At 38.1% G+C, this 22,982-nt stretch overlaps 2 protein-coding genes across 5 annotated transcripts in view; one reads left to right on the top strand and one right to left on the bottom strand.

The window, feature by feature from the left end:
• The window catches only part of LOC136840686 (uncharacterized), a 68,503-nt gene extending 61,971 nt beyond the window's left edge, over positions 1–6,532 (bottom strand). Inside the window, exon 1 of the mRNA XM_067107406.1 lies at positions 6,479–6,532. Coding sequence (XP_066963507.1) covers positions 6,479–6,523 — 45 coding nt within the window. The 5' untranslated portion in view covers positions 6,524–6,532. The remainder of the gene's footprint in view (positions 1–6,478) is intronic.
• LOC136840685 (uncharacterized) overlaps positions 1–21,862 on the top strand; it is a 74,649-nt gene extending 52,787 nt beyond the window's left edge. For all 4 annotated transcript variants that reach the window (XM_067107403.1, XM_067107401.1, XM_067107404.1 and 1 more), the window contains exons 2-11: positions 7,965–8,142; positions 8,494–8,610; positions 9,050–9,157; positions 10,431–10,576; positions 11,507–11,668; positions 17,088–17,197; positions 18,228–18,339; positions 19,445–19,569; positions 20,428–20,530; positions 21,596–21,862. In XM_067107403.1, the coding sequence (XP_066963504.1) occupies positions 7,987–8,142; positions 8,494–8,610; positions 9,050–9,157; positions 10,431–10,576; positions 11,507–11,668; positions 17,088–17,197; positions 18,228–18,339; positions 19,445–19,569; positions 20,428–20,530; positions 21,596–21,713 (1,257 nt within the window). In that variant the 5' untranslated portion in view covers positions 7,965–7,986 and the 3' untranslated portion in view covers positions 21,714–21,862. The remainder of the gene's footprint in view (positions 1–7,964; positions 8,143–8,493; positions 8,611–9,049; positions 9,158–10,430; positions 10,577–11,506; positions 11,669–17,087; positions 17,198–18,227; positions 18,340–19,444; positions 19,570–20,427; positions 20,531–21,595) is intronic.
• The last annotated feature ends 1,120 nt before the right edge of the window (positions 21,863–22,982 follow it).

The following is a 22,982-nucleotide window of genomic DNA, read 5'->3' as shown; positions in this document are numbered from 1 at the left end:
CTTGAATTTCAAAATCCTCCAAAAATATCTATAGACTCACAGAAAGTCTTAAATTTCAGAATCCTCCAAAAATATCGATAGACTCTCAGAAAGTCTTAAATTTCAGAATCCTCCAAAAATATCTATACTCATAAAAAGTCTTAAATTTCAGAATCCTCCAAAAATATCTATAGACTCATAGAAAGTCTTAAATTTCAGAGCACTCCAAAAATATCTGCATACTCATAGAAAATCTTAAATTTTAGAATCCTCCAAAAATATTTATAGACTCATAAAAGTCTTAAATTTTAGAATCCTCCAAAAATATGTGTAGACTCACAGAAAGTCTTAAATTTCAGAATCCTCCAAAAATATCAATAGACTCATAGTCTTAAATTTCAGAGTGCTCCAAAAATATCTATAGACTCACAGAAAGTCTTAAATTTCAAAATCCTCCAAAAATATTTAGACTTAAAATGACATAAAGTGACGCTCTTACATTTGACGGCAATACCAATTTAATGGAGTGATCTTAGAATACGGTAAGGCGAGGTCCATAGTTCTAAAAATCTATGGTGACCTTTAAACACTGATAAAATGAGGGTGGACCGCGTGATAAGGCATCAGCTTCATTTAATCTCAGTTGGGATGCCCTGTTGCTGAGTGAAACGCAGAAGCCCCAAGAGAAGTACAAGTGGAAGAGGTCACGTACTCAAGGAATCCTTGACGATCAATGTAGGGTCACAGAATCAAAACATTAATTTGAAATATGAAATGTTTTACATGAGCAACATCGGAATGGAATGGAATGTAAAATTTAGCCCAAAGGCCAAGCGTTGAGACCTATGAGGTCATTCAGCGTTGAAAGTGAGATTGAGTGTAAAACGGTTTGAAAGGTATAACAGAAGGAAAATCTTTCGCAGTTGCACTATGAAACAATTGTTAGGAGAGGTTGCGGAATGTAAGATGGAAGAAAGGGAATATGAAAGGAGGTACAGTCAGAGGAATGAAAGGGTGCAATCGAAGGGACAAATTAGTAATGCCTACAGTGCACTGCGTACCGACGGCGCTAGTCTAAACATAGCACTTACATGCAATAGTTCTTAACGAATGTTCTCAATAGACCTCCAATAGGCGACAGATGACCCTTCATTGTTTACAAAGACGGGTATGAAGGCTGACCTTGACGTTTGATCTGAAATATCAATAACTGGATGTAAGTCTACCAATTCTCATAAGCCAAGCTATATATAATATATATTCAGTATATATGTATATATATATATATATATATATAAATGTGTGTGTGTGTAAATTTCAAATGGTTAAAAGCTAAACTAAGCAAACCTAATGGTTATCAAATCACAATTAGCATTTATCTACATAAAACGGATGTAGAATACCAATTATCCATACTGTTTTCTAAATGGCAAGATGGTTTCCATGGGAACGAATCCCCAAACTTCTGTTAATTATGTACAATTTTTACCTATTGTTCATTAATGAAAAAATGAACTTGGTGTATTATAAGGTATTTAAGATATACCAAATGCCACAATAATAAAGACAAACTAATAAGAATTCTCTCTAAAACACGAATCACTGAACTGTCGATCATCTTGAAGTACCCAAAAATATGACAATTTCTTTAGGTTCATATCTCCTGTTTTAACACTCCTACTGAAAAAGGGACTGTGTTTTCAAGCACTTATAAAGTGCTGTTTTTTTTCTAAGTGAAAAGGTTGTTAAACTACTTAATGCATTGCACAGATACTCCATGGTCTAACTTACGTAAATGTATTGTCATTACGTCACTATTCTCTCTCTCTCTATCTCTCGACGGTTAAGGTTTAAATCGACCTACAGAGAACCGGTTTAAATCTTACGCTTCAAACGTATTTTGATTAACAAACTTACTCGTTATGTTGAGTGAGCTTTTATACATTTCCTCTGCGCATGAGCGGTTCGTCGGACACTTCAACGCATATAAGACGAAAGAGACAATTCCACAGCAAATGTATAAATATCAAGTGTCATTTTACTATTGAATGTACATTTACTTTATTATTGTCTCACAGGAGAATTATGTTTACATGATCGTTTTTCCCTCATAACCATTACTGTATACTGATTGTAAGACCACCATGCAGCTTGATTATGCATCGTGGCAACATTGCTATTATTCTTTCCCGCCATGTGCGATGCATATGCAGCATAAGCACTTCCAGTTAGTGGCAGCCGTAGTGACAAGCGGGAGACTTCTCTCCGCTTTCACGTTATTGTGTCTGTCTGTCATCAATATTCGTTCCACTATCTACATGGAAGCATATGGCAGGGTTACATGCCGCAGATACAAATGTGACATGAGATTCTCACCTCTATGGCAGAGGAAACAAAGATCGTTTTCATTAAAAGTACCGCCCACGAGGTTACGTACCATTATGGATTCGAGTATTGTAGTACCATACATCACTTTTATGACACATATCCTTTCTCATCTGAAATGGCTCAGTATCAAATGCTGATTATTAGTAATCGAATAAGATAAAGGCCTCAAGATATCATTTTTGTGTAGATGTGTTTTATGCTTATTGTGCATTTATATCTAGGCCAATGTAAGTCAAATTTGATCGTTGTTAGTGTTAGTTTCACTAATTTTCGAGATCACTGACAACTTTTCCACTGAGAGATGGATTGTAAGGCATTTTAATGAAGGGGAAATCAAATAGCATCTTATAGGAATGGAATATAAAATTTAGGTCAAAACCCCAGCCCTGGGACCTACGAGGTAATTCAGCGATGAAAGGGGGATTGAGAGTAAAATGGTTTGAAAGGTGTAACAGGAAGAAAACCTCGCAGTTGCACTACAGAACCATTGTTATTAGAGGGTGGATAGAAAGATGTTAGAAAGAGAATATGAACGGAGGTACAATAAAAGAAATGAAAGGGGTTGCAGCTAGGTGCAAATGATGTGCACTGACTGTTCTACCCGACTACAGGATATAGGATTTGGGCCATAGGCCAAGCACTGGGACCCAAGAGGTCATTCTGCGTTGATACGAATGAAGATAGTTTTGAAACTTGTTTATCCATATTTACCACTTATTTATCCATATTTACAAACACATTTACACAGGTTTACACTCATAAATTAAATACATTTACACAGGTTTACCTACTTAAGGTTCTTTGCAGCGTCCTTTCGGCCCCTAGCTGCAACACTTTTCGTTCTTTTATTGTACCTCCTTTCATATTAGCTTTCTTCCATCTTACTTTCCATCCTCTCCTAACAATTATTTCATAGTGCAACTGCGGGGTTTTCCACTGTCAAACCTTTTAAACCTTTTACTGTCAATTAACGTTTCAGCGCTGAATGACCCCATAGGTCCCAGTGCTTGGCCTTTGGCCTAAACTTTAAATTCAATTCAATGAATACTAATAAAAATTAAAATCTTAAAAACGTAGTTTAAATAATTTTGCAAACATTCATTATCTTTTAAATACAAATGACATTATTGGCTTAACGAAGAAAGGACTAGAAATTCACATTGGTAAGCAAAGCAATCCATTGCGACCATGCACGTAAATATGGCTAACGGGAATAATCCTACGTTGATTACAGAGCACTGTTGCCATCTCAAGTTCGTTTTATTTTCCACTTCTAATCTACTGAAGTTGGAACAGTTAATTAAATTATCCTCAATGCCAATCAGTAGAAATTTCGAGCTAGGACGAATCCAGGAAAAAAAACAAAAAATCACAGGTAAAAACGCCACAGAAAAAGTTACACGAAAAAAAGTCACATTAATCTTTCCTAGATGGTGACCCCCATGGGTTTTATAAAAACCCGGTATGTATCCACCTTAGCGGCGTGTTTAGCACAAGCCCGTTGGGGATTATCGTAAAAACATAAACAAAATACTCTAAATATCATAAAGATAATGACCCCCAAGAAATATTGTGCATTTTTCCTTGTCTCTTTATTACCGGCCACTATAAATTAATGTGACTTTTTTTTCCTAACCAAAATTGTGACTTTCTTTCCTGAGACTTTATTACCAGCCACATCTAGGACATGTCTCAAATGATGTTAAGAGTCTATTATTCTTTTAAATTCGGCTTAAACATTAATCGGTGTTTTGAGGGTTTTATTCTTAACTACTGCAGCAGTTTGGTATGTAAGAAATTCACCTTATTGACACTTCAATTGAAGGTCGTTATAAAGCTAATGTTAACTGTAAAAGCTCTTGAATTATATCAAGTCACAAACCGTCACAAACCACCAGTTTAAGCAATATATACATTAATGTTCCATGGACTGATAGTTAAGAAATGTTGTCTTAAAAGATAGTATTTAAATGACTTATCTAAATCAAAAAGCGAAAAATTCACAGCGGAAAATTCACAATATTTCTTGGGGGTCATGATCTTCATGATATTTACAGTCTTTTGTTTATGTTTTTATGGTAATCCCCAACGGCCTTGTACTAAACATACCGGGTTAAAACCCTTGGGGGTCACTAACAAGGAAAGATTGATGTGACTTTTTTTGGATGTTGTACGAGATCCGCAACCCTGTACCTGTAAAGCAGTCATCCTCAGAACTTGAACATCAGCCACCCCAGTAAAATACGGCGAAGTTACATTCCATTTGGCTCGACAACAAACAGATGCACCGCCAGTATCAGAATGACTTGTTAAAATCAGCCACCCCCAATATTAGCTTGTTAAGATAAACATCCTTCAGTTAAAAATGGGATTGCTGTTCTATCACAACGTCCCTTTTTTTTTTATCTAATTACGAGGTGGCAACTCTATGTAACCCTCCGAGCAGTCATCTGATGTTAAACCGATTGCCTGTTTACTGAAAAGTTTTCCCCCATTTCAAACCTACCCGTGGCCACCGGGAACCTTTTACAACTGTAAAATCACCTCGCATCCCCCACCCCCTTCCGTTAACCTGTACGAGTTAAAAATATTCTAACACTATCACGAAGTTCCTTTGTTTCTGTAAATCACTGAGCTGCTCATGAACCGAATTTGCCTGTATGTTCAAACAGCTGTTTAAAAGAATTTCTTCATGCAAATCAAAGCCTCCACTCTTGAGAGGCCGGAGAGAGAGAGAGAACCAAACTTGTACTAGCTGGGTAAAGCATGTTCAAACAGCTGTTTAAAAGACCTTCATGCCAACCGAAGCCCCCCCATTCTTGAGAGAGAGAGAGAGAGAGAGAGAGAGAGAGAGAGAGAGAGAGAGAGAGAGAGAGAGACTCCCTACCAAACTTGTACTAGCTGGGTAAAAGCATGTTCATTACCCTGCCAACACCAGTGTATTTTAATCCTAAAAATCTTATACAAATTCACTGCATTTCTTAAATTTGAAAACTGTCAACACTGATTACGTATTTAAGGAATGGCTATCATGAAACCCCTGAACACCTTCGCTATTACAATCCAAGTTTCAAATCAACTTCTTAACTAGGGAAATGGAGATCTGTTTTAAAACCTATTTCCTTTGTTTTAAAACCTGATTTCCTTTAAAACCCATTTAAAAAATAATCCAAGGCCATTCCTGGAAACCTAAATCTCGCCATCTTAAAAAGAAATTTATCTACGTGTTTAGTCTAGTTTCTGATATATTAATGGCGCTATAGGCCTAAAACAATTATGAAACTCGTGCACTAGATGTCATTTTGCAAACAAAAGTGATCTGTATTAACCTTTTAACGTTACTAATCACAAAATAAAGGGAAGTTTAAATTTCATCTTTTGCAGCTTTATATATACAGGCATCTTTGTTGAATAGCATTATATGACGAAGCTTCATTTTATACCAGTTTCAACAATTTGCATTTCAAAACAACCCAAACAAATGGCATTAATGATCAAACGGCAGTAATGACTTATATAACATACATGTTAAAGTAAGTTTATTTCAGAGCTAAACATTTAAATAAGTATGGGAAACAACACCTTGGTATTTATCTACATTATACAGCGTCCAATCGCCTAGGCTCGAAGTCCTTAACGGCACCTAGTCATATGAAGCTCGTCAGAATATTCCAAATTGCTCTGCTTCCTTTCACTAAAGTAGTTTCCCCCTTACCATTAGACCTTTAAAGAAAATGTATTTTGTTTTGGCTAAACGGAATAAATCCTCAGCTTAAGTTTCATTAAGTATATAAAGTGATTTGCTCAAGAATTTAACTGCCCATACGTATAAGTGAGCTACGTAATCTCTAATGAAGCTGATTATCGATCTAGATTTTATACCTTTAAAGCAAAGTAGAAACATTCCCGAGGTGAAAACAGTTTAACTGACCTTAAAATCAATTTAAAATCTCAACTATGAGGAAAACATTTCTCGTCCAAGGGCACATAATTAACTCAGCACATTTTAGTGTTAGATTTTTGTTTGGAAATTGCAAGCCCCCTTCCGAAGTACGGTAAATTTTACCGTGCTTCAGATGGAATACACAGTCTCGAAAGCTGAAATACTCACCATTCTCATTGGTGTGCTATACGAAATTTCCTTCTGGTGATTCATCTTCTTTCGGCTACATCTGAAAAAATAAATGCAAAGCTACAACTCAAGTTTAGACCAGCCTAAAATAATTATACGCACAAAGGACCGAAGATACTCAAAACCACTAAATTTATTTTGAGCAGGCACTCAAAACCACTAAATTTATTGAGACGGAGTTATTAAAAGACACTACTTTTCTAACAGAAACGAGACACCAATAAACTCTTACTTCGTCTTCTTCTTCTTTTAACGTGCTTTTTTCCCATTTTTTTATGGGGTAAGCACGATGCCTTCTTTGAAGGACTGTGATTTGGCTTTGGGGTAGACCATAGTCTCCATCGGCTGCCCTGCCTGACATCGCATCGCTTAGACCCCGGTAGCGTACGACGTACAAAAAAAGCCGGTTAAACCCGTTAAAAAAAAAAAAAACAGCTACACACAAGAAGCCCACCTTATACCACAACACAACCTCGAAAGACTCCGATCCAGTCACTCCAGTGACACTAAAAGTTGTTAACAGTCTACAGGGGACTTCCAAGTTCCCTCAGCCACCGGCCAAGGACGACAGTTCCCTTAACTGGGAGGGTCTCTAGACTTTCGGTTGAAGTGGTAGTTAACTTCGGTTAATATCCTTGGTTCCAAAGGGTTATTTGAGAAAAATGAGGCTGAGAGGTATGTGAATTTTCGGTGACAATGAAGTATATATACAATTAGCGACAGAATCTCGTGGTATATACAATAACTAATCATAAAGCCACGATTGTTAAAATGTTGATGTAAAGTTATTTAATGTTAATGCCTCTGTTTAGTAGATATATATTTTCTCAATAAAAATATATAACAAATCATAATGGTGAAGGACTTGGACTCTATTAATAGAAAAATTATTCTATCAATCAAGAGTCTGCTTTCATCCACCGATTACGTCACTACAAAATATATCGTATGTGGTCGTGTCTTCATTCTCCTCTCTCTCTCTCTTATATATACATATATATATATATATATATATATATATATATATATATATATATATATATATGCTATGCAATAGTAACCAATGTATTCGGAAAAGGTATTTTATCAACGGTTGACTGAGATAACTCGTGAAAATTCAGAACGTTATGGAAATGACTGTATTCTGTACCTGACGTATTGATCCGAGACCTTACAAATTCTGTAACTTTTGCAAAAATACTGTAATAATGAAAGTACTGCCATTTGCTACCATAACGAAGATGAACGTTTTCACTATAAGTTCCCTTATAATAAAATAAATATTAATGAAAATATTACGTCTACGGTAAGTCTACTGTAAGTAAATTGAACCATATTGTCATTTCGCAGCACTGAGTCTAGACATGAGAATTTCTAGACCTAGTGCTTCAACGTAAAAAATCCAGTATAACAAAAACAAAATGGCCTTGTTTGTTGACAGGTTCTTTAAATACTCTTCCCACAGATCTGAAGGAAGATCTAGAGCTATGCTGTTCGACCTGGTATGCCTAGGGCTCGTGGCCTGGCTCCTGGTATGGTCACTCCGGATTCCTCCTCCGCTGATGGGAGTCTACAGTAGACCTTCCAAGTGGTACTGGGTCAAATTCATTGCCTTCTATCTTCTCGTCAAGCTTCGAAGATGGGTTGAGTATACAGTTAAATTGATGTTTATGAATGAAATAACTGATGAGTGTAGTTTAAGTATGTGAACCATCTATTTTTTTAAGTTTTACCTCAGAGTCATGCCTAGACCCTCTCTAAACCATGGAGGGAAAACGTCACAACAGTCGATCCCTCCAGCCCACCCTTTCAGGGTTTTAGAGAAAACTTGATCAAGTGGGTGTCTACAGAACGTAGGCTCGTGTATGCGAATGAGCAGAATGTGAATGAGACTTTAACCCCTTTTATGCAAAAGTGAGAGAAAGTGGGATGAACTTTTTTCCAAACGTAAAATTCTTGACCTTCAGTTGCATCACGTTTACCAACTTCTATAGCGAGGTGGCCGAGGTGAGGAGGCTGACAAAGCGGAAACGACATCAGGTTACGGCATCAAGTCCAAGGCTTCGGTAGAAGATATGGAATGCGTCCAGCCACTCTCTACACATCCAAAGGTAAAAAAAATGACTTAATGAAAAGTAAACAGTCAGTATAATAGTCGCTAGAACAAAGAAAATTTCCTTTTTTTTAAATCATTTTATACATCACATAGGCCTATGCATAGACCTCTCTTCGAGGGTAAAGCATCAGAATTAACCTGAAGGAAGCTTTTTGGCCTCTTTCATTCTTTTAATTGTTGTTCAGTTCTTTATTCTTGTGATTACGTTCCCAATGCGTCATGTGAATGTCATTTGTTTAGGAAGCCATGATACAAACTCCCCATCCTGAAGTGTCACAGTTCTCTACTGTACACCGCGTGAGGTACACTAAAACGGTACTAACCCCTAGCAGGGAATGTCAATGTAGAATTATTGTAGGACACCCAATCTTTATGTAACTGTTCTCATTTCTGCATCCCAGTACATAGGCCTAACCATTTTTTTTTTTTTTTAGGCTATCGATGCAGTTTACTTCAACGCTGCTAACTCGAATGGGTTGTATCTCGTGGCTGCAACAGCGAGGCGCCCTCAGGGAGTTGTCAACGGGGTGCTGTACATTCGGGTAAGTGCTGTTCTTGAGTGTTAATCTTCATTTTGAAACAGGAAACGAACAGGAAACGGATATGAATTGTAGGTTTTTTGTGGAATTCCGAGCATTGACTCGTATTCAAATTGTGTGTATAACATTATACACATTATTTACATGTATATATATACATATATTTATATATATATATATATATATATATATATATATATATATATATATATATATATATATATATATATATATATACACACACATGTAAATATTTAAATTATGGAAACATTTTATTTTTATTGTGTAAGTAAAACTAAATACAAGAAACTGTTTGTGATGAAAACTGTTTGATTTTAGTGTAATTTTTATTTCGTTTTGCGTAAATGCTTTCCTCTCTCTCTAACCTTTCCAAACTGAACTGAGAAGTATGTTAGAACCACAAAAGAGCAATCGCATACAGTAAGTCTTATGATCAAACCAGGTCCAGTTTAAACGGCAGACATAAAAACCTATGTTCTTTAATCGCAGAGTTTTGATTAATACAATAATAATAATAATAATAATAATAATAATAATAATAATAATAATAAAAAGAATCATCTAGTTGTCATCAGACCAAATATTTCTAAGTGGCTTGTCGATAGTGATAATTACGTGTCTGTTAAGCAAAGAGATGATACAATCTCGCCTTCAGTTTTTTACTTGCAATTGTATATTAAATCTCAATTTTTCTTATCATCTACCATTCCCTACTTTTTACGTATAAGTGATGAAAAAAAAGTTGGTCGTTTGTCCTGAAATGCACTTACTTCGGCGTAACTGTTATGGGTAAAACGTGCGTTGGTTTAAGCTGTAAAATTTTACCTAAATTGAAAAGGACCAGTTCTAGGAAGTGATAAGGTAGGATTAGCCCTCCGGAAAAGGAAGGGTCCTTGTTTGTCCTATACGCGACTGAGAGACGCAGATTCCGTAATGTTATTTCCCGCAGTAATGCATGGAACTGGGATATAAAATTTAGGCTAAAAGTCAAGCACTAGGGACCTATGAGGTCATTCAGCACTGAAAATAATATTAAAACAACTGTTAGGAAACGGTCGAGGAAAGTAAGATGGAAGAAAGAGACTATGAACGGAGACGCAATAAAAAGGAATAGAATGGGTTACAGCAAGGGGCCTAAGGGACGCCGCAAAGAACCTTTCTCAAGTAATGCCTACAGCGCACTGCGTGAGGTGCACTGGCGGCACTACGCCCCTTCGGAGAGGCATAATACAAAGACATCCCTTTCTCTTTGCAGTTGCCAGGCGTAGGACTCCTGCAACTGCCTAGGATGCCGGACACGCTGCTCTTCGGGGATGGAGAGTCCTTCGGGGCCGAAGGATTGCTACTTACGCCAGTGAAACCGATGTCCGTGTGGAAGCTTCAGTATAAGGGACAAATGAAGTAAATTCAAGAGATTATTTATTCATTTATTATAATTGGTTGAGTTTTCTTCCGATGAAATACTTATTTTTCTATGGGCCTTCGAATTACTTGGTATTAATGACTTTTAGGTACTTATAGTTACTTAAATAAGAGTCAAATTGTTAACCATTAATAGTTGACAAATATTTTTCACGGAACTCATTTTTATGCATCATAAACATCAGAGAGAAATGAAACAACAGATTAATAACTACATCTCCATTGCATACATTTTATTACTCAGAATTCGTCCATTTTTGGCAAAGTGTCGGATATGCATTTTTTAAAAATTTTTTGAGTGATCTGCATCGACGGTGAATTTGTCAGACTTTTTGTTTCAGCAATATACCAAGTGCGTCTCTCTCACCGTCCAGGATTTACGATGCTTGATGAGTTCCGTGAAAATCGCTAAGTCAACCATTACTGAATAATAATTTTTTCTACTATTTAAGTTGCTGAAAGTAACGATAAATTGCCATAATGAAGTATCATTTCTGGGTATTTAAAATTCTGAAAAAAAAGTTATTTATTTTTAGAACTTCGAAAGTTTAAGCAATGATGCAATGGATTACTACCCTAATAATATTCTTCTTGCATTTTAATTCACATTTATCTATTTATTAATTTATATTTTTTTTCTTTTTTAATAAGCGAGATCTCTTCTTTCTATATTTCACCTTAATTCCTAATGAACACCATAATATTCTTTGGAAGCTTGAACTTCAAGTCATTGGCTCATGTGGGCTTGTTACGTATGAACAGGGTTCATCTTCTGAATAATAATAATAATAATAATAATAATAATAATAATAATAATAATAATAATAATAATAGACACAACCGATGAAAAACGATCTATTTGAAAGACTCCTCAGGCTCCAATTAAAATGACGTTTCTCCCCTCGACAGGATTTGGGGAGAAGTCTTGTCCTACAAAGAGGTCGAACTGAACGCGGAGTTCATAAGCTCTCAGCCCTACTTCGACTTCGACACGGACATGCATCCCGCAGCGATGGCGAGGAGCTTCTCGAAAGAGCAGTGGTCTAGAGAGTACTTCGAAAATCTCAAAAGGTAGGTTTCGAAAATTCGAGAAGTCATGATTAGCTCCTGGACACAAAACTCAAAAGGGAGGCTTCGAAAATTCAAGGAGTCATTACTACCTCTTGCATATAGATGCTTTTTAACTTGTCAAGTAGTTTTCCTTGAGGAATCGAATGGCATTTAGCATTTAGGCCAAGCGCTGGCACCTATGATACGGACAGTCGGCTCCGAAAGAGAAATTGAGAGTGAATAAGGTTTCAAAGGCGTAACTGGAGGTAAACCCGTTGACAGTTGAAAGGCGTAACTGGAGGTAAACCCGTTGACAGTTGAAAGGCGTACCTGGAGGAAAACCCCGTTGAGAGTTGAGAGTTGAATGGTTTGAAAACCGTCGTTGAAGTGAAAGGTTTGAAAGGAAAACCCCATTGACAGTTGAAAGGTTTGAAAGGCGTAACTGGAGGTAAACTTTGTTGAGAGTTGAAAGGTTTGAAAGGCGTAACTGGAGGTAAACCCAGTTGTGAGTTGAAAGGTTTGAAAGGCGTAACTGGAGGAAAACCCCGTTGAGAGTTGAAAGGTTTGAAAGGCGTAACTGGAGGAAAACCCCGTTGAGAGTTGTAAGGTTTGAAAGGCGTAACTGGAGGAAAACCCCGTTGAGAGTTGAAAGGTTTGAAAGGCGTAACTGGAGGAAAACCCCGTTGAGAGTTGAAAGGTTTGAAAGGCGTAACTGGAGGAAAACCCGTTGAGAGTTGAAAGGTTTGAAAGGCGTAACTGGAGGTAAAGTTGAAAGGTTTGAAAGGCAACTGGAGTGAGTTGAAAGGTTTGAAAGGCGTAACTGGAGAAAAACCCGTTGAGAGTTGAAAGGTTTGAAAGGCGTAACTGGAGGAAAACCCCGTTGAGAGTTGAAAGGTTTGAAAGGCGTAACTGGAGGAAAACCCGTTGAGAGTTGAAAGTAGGAAACCCCGCTGGTTTGAAAGGCGTAACTGGAGAAAAACCCGTTGAGAGTTGAAAGGTTTGAAAAGGCCTGGAGAAAAACCCCTGCTGAAAGGTTTGAAAGGCGTAACTGGAGGTAAACCCGTTGAGAGTTGAAAGGTTTGAAAGGTGTAACTGGAGAAAAACCTGTTGAGAGTTGAAAGGTTTGAAAGGCGTAACTGGAGGAAAACCCGTTGAGAGTTGAAAAGGTTTGAAAGGCGTAACTGGAGGAAACCCCATTGAGGGTTGAAAGGTTTGAAAGGCGTAACTGGAGAAAAACCCTGTTGAGAGTTGAAAGGTTTGAAAGGCGTAACTGGAGGAAACCCCGTTGAGAGTTGAAGGTTTGAAAGGCGTAACTGGAGGAAACCCCCGTTGAGAGTTGAAAGGTTTGAAAGGCGTAACTGGAGGAAACCCCAGAGTTGAAAGGTTGAAAAGGTTTGAAAGGCGTAACTGGAGGAAAACCCGTTGAGAGTTGAAAGGTTTGAAAGGCGTAACTGGAGAAAACTGGAGAGTAAACCCAAACCCCGTTGAGAGTTGAAAGGTTTGAAAGGCGTAACTGGAGGAAAACCCCGTTGAGAGTTGAAAGGTTTAACTGGAGGGTAAACCCGTTGAGAGTTGAAAGGTTTGAAAGGCGTAACTGGAGGAAACCCCGTTGAGAGTTGAAAGGTTTGAAAGGCATAACTGGAGAAAACCCGTTGAGAGTTGAAAGGTTTGAAAGGCGTAACTGGAGGAAAACCCGTTGAGAGTTGAAAGGTTTGAAAGGCGTAACTGGAGAAAAACCTTGTTGAGAGTTGAAAGGTTTGAAAGGCGAACTGGAGAGTTGAAAGGTTTGAAACCCCGTTGAGAGTTGAAAGGTGTTGAAAAACCCGTTGAGAGTTGAAAGGTTTGAAAGGCGTAACTGGAGGTAAACCCCGTTGAGAGTTGAAAGGTTTGAAAGGCGTAACTGGAGGAAAACCCCGTTGAGAGTTGAAAGGTGTAACTGGAGGAAACCCCGTTGAGAGTTGAAAGGTTTGAAAGGCATAACTGGAGAAAAACCCCGTTGAGAGTTGAAAGGTTTGAAAGGCGTAACTGGAGGAAACCCGTTGAGAGTTGAAAGGTTTGAAAGGCGTAACTGGAGAAAAACCCTGTTGAGAGTTGAAAGGTTTGAAAGGTTTGAAGGAAACCCCGTTGAGAGTTGAAGGTTTGAAAGGCGTAACTGGAGGAAACCCCGTTGAGAGTTGAAAGGTTTGAAAGGCGTAACTGGAGGAAAACCCGTTGAAAAAGGCCTGGAGAAACCCCGTTGAGAGTTGAAAGGTTTGAAAGGCGTAACTGGAGGAAAACCCGTTGAGAGTTGAAAGGTTTGAAAGGCGTAACTGGAGAAAAACCCGTTGAGAGTTGAAAGGTTTGAAAGGCGTAACTGGAGAAACCCGTTGACAGTTGAAAGGTTTGAAAGGCATAACTGGAGGAAAACCCGTTGAGAGTTGAAAGGTTGGAAGGTTTGAAAGGTTTGAAAGGCGTAACTGGAGGAAACCCCCGTTGAGAGTTGAAAGGTTTGAAAGGCATAACTGGAGAAAAACCCCGTTGAGAGTTGAAAGGTTTGAAAGGCGTAACTGGAGGAAAACCCCGTTGAGAGTTGAAAGGTTTGAAAGGCGTAACTGGAGAAAAACCCCGTTGAGAGTTGAAAGGTTTGAAAGGCGTAACTGGAGGAAACCCCGTTGAGAGTTGAAAGGTTTGAAAGGCGTAACTGGAGGAAAACCCCGTTGAGAGTTGAAAGGTGTAACTGAAGGAAACCCCGTTGAGAGTTGAAAGGTTTGAAAGGCGTAACTGGAGGAAACCCCCGTTGAGAGTTGAAAGGTTTGAAAGGCGTAACTGGAGGAAAACCCGTTGAGAGTTGAAAGGTTTGGAAAACCCGTTGAGAGTTGAAAGGTTTGAACTAACTGGAGAAAAACCCGTTGAGAGTTGAAAGGTTTGAAAGGCGTAACTGGAGAAGAAAAAGGTGTAACTGGAGGAAACCCCATTGAGTTGAAAGGTTTGAAAGGCGTAACTGGAGGAAACCCCGTTGAGTTGAAAGGTTTGAAAGGCGTAACTGGAGGTAAAACCCGTTGAGAGTTGAAAGGTTTGAAAGGCGTAACTGGAGGAAAACCCGTTGAGAGTTGAAAGGTTTGAAAGAACTGGAGGACCGAGAGGAAAACGTTGAGAGTTGAAAGGTTTGAAAGGCGTAACTGGAGGAAAACCCGTTGAGAGTTGAAAGGTTTGAAAGGCGTAACTGGAGGAAAACCCTGTTGAGAGTTGAAAGGTTTGAAAGGCGTAACTGGAGGCAAACCCTGTTGAGAGTTGAAAGGTTTGAAAGGCATAACTGGAGAAAAACCCCGTTGAGAGTTGAAAGGTTCGAAAGGCGAAAATGGAGGTAAACCCGTTGAGAGTTGAAAGGTTTGAAAGGCGTAACTGGAGGAAAACCCGTTGAGAGTTGAAAGGTTTGAAAGGCGTAACTGGAGGAAACCCCCATTGAGGGTTGAAAGGCGTAACTGGAGGTAAACCCCGTTGACAGTTGAAAGGTTTGAAAGGCATAACTGGAGGTAAACCCCGTTGAGAGTTGAAAGGTTTGAAAGGCGTAACTGGAGGAAAACCCCGTTGAGAGTTGAAAGGTTTGAAAGGCGTAACTGGAGGTAAACCCTGTTGAGAGTTGAAAGGTTTGAAAGGCGTAACTGGAGGCAAAACCCGTTGACAGTTGAAAGAAAAACCCGTTGAGTTGAAGTTGAAAGGCGTAACTGGAGGAAAACCGTTGAGAGTTGAAAGGTTTGAAAGGCGTAACTGGAGAAAAACCCCGGAAAGGTGTAATTGGAGAAAACCCCGTTGAGAGTTGAAAGGTTTGAAAGGCGTAACTGGAGGTAAACCCGTTGAGAGTTGAAAGGTTTGAAAGGCGTAACTGGAGGAAACCCCACTGAAACCCGTTGAGAAAAAACCCGTTGAGAGTTGAAAGGTTTGAAAGGCGTAACTGGAGGAAAACCCGTTGAGAGTTGAAAGGTTTGAAAGGCGTAACTGGAAAGGTTTGAAAGGCGTAACTGGAAAAACCCCGTTGAGAGTTGAAAGGTTTGAAAGGCGTAACTGGAGGAAAACCCCGCTGAGAGTTGAAAGGTTTGAAAGGCGTAACTGGAGGAAACCCCCACTGAGAGTTGAAAGGTTTGAAAGGCGTAACTGGAGAAAAACCCCGTTGAGAGTTGAAAGGTTTGAAAGGCGTAACTGGAGGTAAACCCCGTTGAGAGTTGAAAGGTTTGAAAAACCCCATGTGAAGTTGAAAGGTTTGAAAGGTGTAAACTGGAGGAAAACCCTGTTGAGAGTTGAAAGGTTTGAAAGGTGTAACTGGAGGCAAACCCGTTGAGAGTTGAAAGGTTTGAAAGGCGTAACTGGAGAAAAACCCGTTGAGAGTTGAAAGGTTTGAAAGGCGAACTGGGGAAAAACCCGGAGTTGAAAGGCGTAACTGGAAAACCCCGTTGAGAGTTGAAAGGTTTGAAAAGCATAACTGGAAAAACCCGTTTTGAAAGGTTTGAAAGGCGTAACTGGAGGAAAACCCGTTGAGAGTTGAAAGGTTTGAAAGGCGTTGAAAAAACCCGGTTTTGAAAGGCGTAACTGGAGGTAAACCCCGTTGAGAGTTGAAAGGTTTGAAAGGCGTAACTGGAGGTAAACCCCGTTGAGAGTTGAAAGGTTTGAAAGGCGTAACTGGAGGTAAACCCCGTTGAGAGTTGAAAGGTTTGAAAGGCGTAACTGGAGGTAAACCCCGTTGAGAGTTGAAAGGTTTGAAAAACCCCGGAGGGTTGAAAGTGGCGTAACTGGAGGTAAACCCGTTGAGAGTTGAAAGGTTTGAAAGGCGTAACTGGAGGGTTGAAACCCGTTGAGAGTTGAAAGGTTTTGAAAGGCGTAACTGGGGGTAAACCCGTTAAGAGCTGAAAGGTTTGAAAGGCGTAACTGGGGAAAACTCCGTTGAGAGTTGAAAGGTTTGAAAGGCGTAACTGGGGTAAACCCGTTGAGAGTTGAAAGGTTTGAAAGGTGTAACTGGAGGTAAACCCCGTTGGCAGCTGAAAGGTTTGAAAGGCATAACTGGAGGTAAACCCCGTTGACAGTTGAAAGGCGTAACTGGAGGTAAACCCCGTTGAGAGTTGAAAGGTTTGAAAGGCGTAACAGAAGGAAAACCTTTTGCAGATGCATTATGAAACAACTGTTAGGAGAGGGTTGAGGAAAGTAACATGTAAGAAATAGAATATGAACGGAGGTACAGTGAAAGAAATTAAAAGGTATGCAACTTTGGGCCGAAGGGGCATTGCAAAGAACCTCAGGTAATGCCTACAGCGCACTGTATGAGGTGCACTAACAGCGCTACCCTCCTAGGGGTGGAGAATTCTTGTGGCCTCTTGGAAAGTTCCTCTAATGATCCAGACAGTTTTGTTGGTTCTTTGTGATTTCATCTGAAGCTTTTTTTTTTTTTTTAAACCATTTTGTCGATCCCCAGGGCCCACCAGACCCACTACGAGCAGATGGGGAAACTGGAGGGAACTGTGGTGGTGGATGGCAGAGCTTACGTACTCCGCATGGATCACTGTATGAGAGACCATAGCTATGGTAAGGAGGATTAAGATGTACTTGCTTGCGCTCACCCTTCGAAATCTATATACACACATATATACATGTATATATATATATATATATATATATATATATATATATATATATATATATATATATATATATATATATTCATGAAGCTGCAAATGTCGCTTAATATCCAATTCACGCTACTTCGGGAATATCCCCGATGGGGAATTATCACCGAAGGGGAATTTTGAAAGTGATAAATGGATCGGAACCGCCGGGTCTCGATCCCTCGACACGGTAACTTCCAGCGACTCCATTCGACAGTCAAACCATTCATCACTTTAAAAATTCCCCTTCGGTGATAATTCCCCATCGGGGATATTCCCAAAGTAGCGTGAATTGGATATTAAGCGACATCTGTAGCTTCATGAATGTATATGAATCACGGTGTGATAAAAATTTCATATATATATATATATATATATATATATATATATATATATATATATATATATTATATATATACATATATAATCTACGTTAAAGAATTTACATTTCCAAAAAAATTATATTTCTCTCTTTAAAATATGACTTAGTGCCAATTATAGGCCTTTTCATTTGGTATACAGTAACTCTCTGGCATAAATTATTCTACAAGCACATCTTTAATTATGTAACATCTCATCAAATCCTTTATCTTTACTTTCACGCATATTCAAGACCCATATTCCATTCAAAGCCAGCTGAGTTAACATCCAAACTATAGTAACACATAGCACAATAGATTTCATAGATGCAAAACATAAATGAAGTTATCCTTTTCAAAAAACGGCTAAATCCTTGGTCCCAAAATAAGACCGTTTGAGTCTGAACTACAAAAGAATAAGCTCTTATTTGATCATTAAGTCACATCAAAGTTTCAAAGACTTCGAAAACAAAAGGAAATAGATTAGCAAAGTAACTGAGCTACAAAGAATATTCTCATTCTTTAAAAGTTAAGCCATATCAAAGTTTACACTTTAAACAGAAAATAGCTTAATGGATTTTTTTTTCGTAGGTCACAGGCGGAATGGAAGCTTCTACACCGCTACGCCTTTGCACATGTTCACCACCGAAGATGGTGTGCAAGTTAACGTAGGCCTAGTATCACAGCCGTTAACTTGTTCCCAGTTAGTAACCCCTGTTCGTTCATGCAAATTATTAACCCCTGTTCCTTTCTCCTCCTCTCTCTCGTTGTGCATTTGTGTACGTGTATTTTTGTACCATGTTTATAAGAAAATCAAGGCTTGCTTCTAAAGCCTCTGTAACTCGGCACATTAGGCGGTAGAAGTGGTCAGTTTAATAGTAAGAAGATTACTTATTAGTTTACAAATCTGAAATACAGAACATTTATTTGCTTTATTAACATTCTTCGGATTCCCCCTGAATAACTACGAAAATTGATTATAATTACCGCCTTTTAGGCCCATATGCCGTTTATTTTCATACTAGATTTAAATAATTTTAATCACTACTATATTCAGTCAACATTTAACTTGTTTTCTCTTATGAATATTTCTAGATTACAATAACTTTCTGCCTTTTTTACTGTAATATTTCGTGCGTGGTGTTGTACGGAAGCATGTGAATATTGCATAAGCCAATTTGACTTATATCTATCTTTTCCCTGAAGGATTTGTAATGGAAACATTGTATACTGTTAGAGGTAATCCTTTTCTGTAAAATTCGTCCGAATAATTGAAATGCTACAGTCCCTTAGAGCTCCTTCCACACTTTTCCCGCAAAATTTCAAAATAAATTAAACTGGCTCAGATATGCTAGATATCTTTAAACTTGTCTCAGGTACTCGAAATTTCCATTAAAAAATCGGTTATGAGTTTTATCAACAGCTAAATATATGACAATATTCTACAGTAAAAGAGAATGCTTCAGATAACACAAAAAAGAGAGAAGCCAAGTGTTCACTAAGACGTAAATACAACTGTAAAAGCCCGATATAAAATTACTCATATAACTTATGGCATACTTATCAGCAGAAAACTGCCATAGTTTTCTGTTGGTTTATTGGAAAAAACAAATGAAGCGTCAGATAACCATAGCTTTCATAATGTAACGATTAAACACTTTTTCCTAACAATATGTGGCGTAATCATTCACAGAAAACTCCCATTGTGTTGCTTTTACAGTTTAGTAAGAAATGAATTGTCACTGAATGCTGTACAGATAATTATAATTTTCATACTGTAACGGTCGAATTACTTTCCACCCGAGCAGATTAGAGCTGGGTTACGTCTGCGCAGGAGGCAAGATCCTCCCAGTGTCGGAGGTGAATTTTCCTCTGTGGCAACACGGCGAAAACGGCCACCCTCCCTCAGAATATGCTTTCTCCTTCGTTGCAGGTAACCTTATTCTAAACAGCTTTCTTTTGCTTTAAGGGGGTGATGCAATTGGGTTTTATTCCAAAAAAGTATATACTTAATACTTCTAAGGATCTGAAAGTTGGTTTGTTTTCTACGATTTTTAATCATCTGGATACTCCTAGGGAAGTTCTGCTCTCTCTCTATATATATATATATATATATATATATATATATATATATATATATATATATATATATATATATATATATATATATATATATATATATATATATACATTGAATCGTGAAGGTTTCAAGTTACTGGAAACGGTCAGAGTAGATTATACCAAACTAATCCAGTACATAAAATGTAAGCACTTTCCCACCACCTGAAATACAGCACTCCTTGCTGACCATATTTTGAAAAAAAAAAAATTCTGAAGAGAAGAAAAGGAAGTAATTTTGAACCATAGTCTTCAAGCCACTCGTAAAATCTATTACGCAAGTGATTATATATAAAAGTTGAATATTCATTTAATGATTTGTTGACGTATAGTGTACTGAACGAATCAGTCAGTCGTAACTGTTACTGAGACTGTCGTAAAACTTTAGATATTATTAGTTAATGCAATTTCACTGACTTTCTGAAAATTAAATCCTGGATATTTTCACTAATGTCACTTCTTTAGGCATGCTTTTATTAAATATGGAATATTGCTCAATATTACATAGCAGATCCGACATGTATACCAGCAATACGATCTCTGTACAATAAACTGGTTACTGTACTTGGTATTAAAGATGTGTCTATTACTTATTTTCTTAGACATACTAGATATGTTATTACAAAAACACTTCATATTATAAAAATGTAAAAAACTTTTATTTTTCTAACAGGGGGTCAAGAGTACGTTGTGGAAGTGTGCATTAAGGAATCGCCCCAATTCTACATTGGATGGGAGTGGGAAGCAAGACTTGTTGAGCAATTTGCAGGATTTAAGTAAGTCCTCTACTAGTACCGTCCGCTGTACGGAAAAGTGACAAGACTCTTGGCCAATAATTGCTCTTGCAACATTTAACTGAGCGCTGTTCTAGTAACGTCTGCCCTACAGAAAAGAGAAAGTTCTCTAGGCCTATAACTGCTCTTGCAGAATTTAAGTAACTGCTGTAATAGTGCCGTTTTCTAAACACTAAACTGAGAAGACTACTCATGGCATCATTTCAGTTAACGCAGCTATGGTACCGGTAGTTTGCTGTACATAAAGTGAGAAGACTATAATTGCTTTCGCTGTATTCAAGTGTTGTTCAAGCAACTTTTACTGTACAGAAAAGTGAGGAGATTCTAAACCTATAATTGCTCTGGCAAAATTTAAGCAAGTGCGGTTATCGCGCCGCTCACTGTACTGAAAAGTTCAAAGACTAGACCTATAGCTGTTCTTGCAGTATTAAGAAAGTTGTTATAGTACCATTTGCTGTACATAAACGTGAAAAGACTAGACCAACAACTACTCTTGGAGAATTAAAGCAAGTATGTTTTAATGACTTTCCTTTTTATGCACAGAAAACTAAGAAGACTGGATCTAAAACTGCTCTTGGTGTATCAAATTGAGTGCTGTTTTAGTGCCGTTTTCTGCACAGAGAAGTAAAAGACTCTAGACCTATCTCTTGGTGTTTAAGTAAATGATCTTATAGCACGGTTCGCTGTACACAGCAGTGAGAAGACTCTAGACCAGTGGTTCTCAACCTTTTCTGGGCCCCATGCACCCTCTCACCATATATCAGAATGCCACTCCCCCCCCCCCAAAATTTTTGCCAAAATAATAAATAAGCAACAAAATACTGACACAAACACTTGAAAAGCTAGCGGGGAGAAAGCCCAGTGTGATCTCTCAGTAGTGCGGACCAATTGCACACTGCATTTTATGTGGTCCTAGACCCAGACCCAGTTTGAAGCCTGCCAATCCATGGTCACGATTCCCCCCTGGTTGAGAACCACAGCTCTAGACCTACAATCTAGCTTGCTATGTCATAAAAGTGTTCACACTCATTTTTTTTTTTTTTCCAGGTTAAACGGGAAGAAAGGATGGGGCGTCACGGAATGGCACTACCGCCACACAGGAGGGCGGCCGCACGTATACACTTCGAGCGACCCAGCGTGGACGAAAGACATGTCAAAGGGATGACCTGACCCAGCGTCCGTTAAAACTGAAAACAATCTTTTTATATTTCTCGTATGACGTCATGTGATGTTCTGAGACTTTGTGGTACTTAAAGAAAATAACAAAGTGTTAAACCAAACCTTTTTTATCCCAATAAAATTTCGTAAAATATCCATCGACTATCCTCATTTTTCTGGGATTACCGGCTTCAGGGAACTTTACACAAATGATTATAGTTTTATCTTCTTATAAATACATAGTTCCCTAAGAGCTGTCCTAGAACCTTATTTCTAACGGGAATGACATACAATTTAAGGGAAATCAGATACAGCATCAAAATCTGGGTCTGATAAAAAGTGACCTTTCCATCTAATACATGTCTGTTACAAGACGCAGTAATGAAATCTTTAATGGAACGTCTGTTAAGGACAGTTTTTGATTTCACTTATGGACATTAATTAACATAAAATATATTATTATGATGTTCAAAATCTTTGAGGTTTATTTCCATCGCAAATGAAACTTATAACTAGATAAAACAAAATTTTAAAATTAGTGTTAAATAATAATGCATTTCCTTCAAGTTTCGGCAAAACTGTATTTCTGATTACTTTTTGATTTCAGATAAAAAATACTAATTTTTTACAAACCTGTTTAAGATAAGTATTCATTTGCGATGGAAATAAACCTCAAAATCATTCAAATCAACATTGAAAAACTTATTTTATGTTGAAAGCACCCATCCTAAGTAAAATAATACCCATTTTTTGAAGTATCCTATATATAATAAGTTCAAAATCTCACTAAGAAACTTATAACTAGTAATAACAATGTTTTGCAGTGTTAAATAATAATGTTTTTCCTTCAAGTTTCCAGTATTTCTACTTTTTGATTTCAGATAAAAAATACTTTGTTTTTAAAACCCGTTTAAGAGAAATGTTAAAGAACATTATGCCCCATCCTTCATGGTGTCCTTCAGGAAAGAGCCATCGCCAGAATAAACGCTGTCATGGAAATCAGGGAGTTTAAGAGAAATGCACTTATTGGATTCAACACTTACTTAGTCTAGGCAGTAGGTCCTTACCTGGCCAGGGCAGATTTGCCCCACCTAACCTAACCTACAGCACTGTAAATTAAAATGAATAGGGTTGCCACACAACTCGATCACACCTGACCCAACCTAGTGGACATGGCCTTTACCTGGCAAGGGCTTCAGCCCTTCCTGGACAACTCCCCCCCACCCCGACCTAATGTAACCTGAGGAATGTACATGAGATTGACAGGGTTGCGACC

The sequence above is a fragment of the Macrobrachium rosenbergii genome, chromosome 8 (assembly GCF_040412425.1).
Source record: "Macrobrachium rosenbergii isolate ZJJX-2024 chromosome 8, ASM4041242v1, whole genome shotgun sequence".
In the NCBI taxonomy this organism is placed as follows: domain Eukaryota; kingdom Metazoa; phylum Arthropoda; class Malacostraca; order Decapoda; family Palaemonidae; genus Macrobrachium; species Macrobrachium rosenbergii.
Note: the sequence above shows the minus strand (reverse complement) of the source record. Positions and strands in the feature narration are given on the sequence as shown.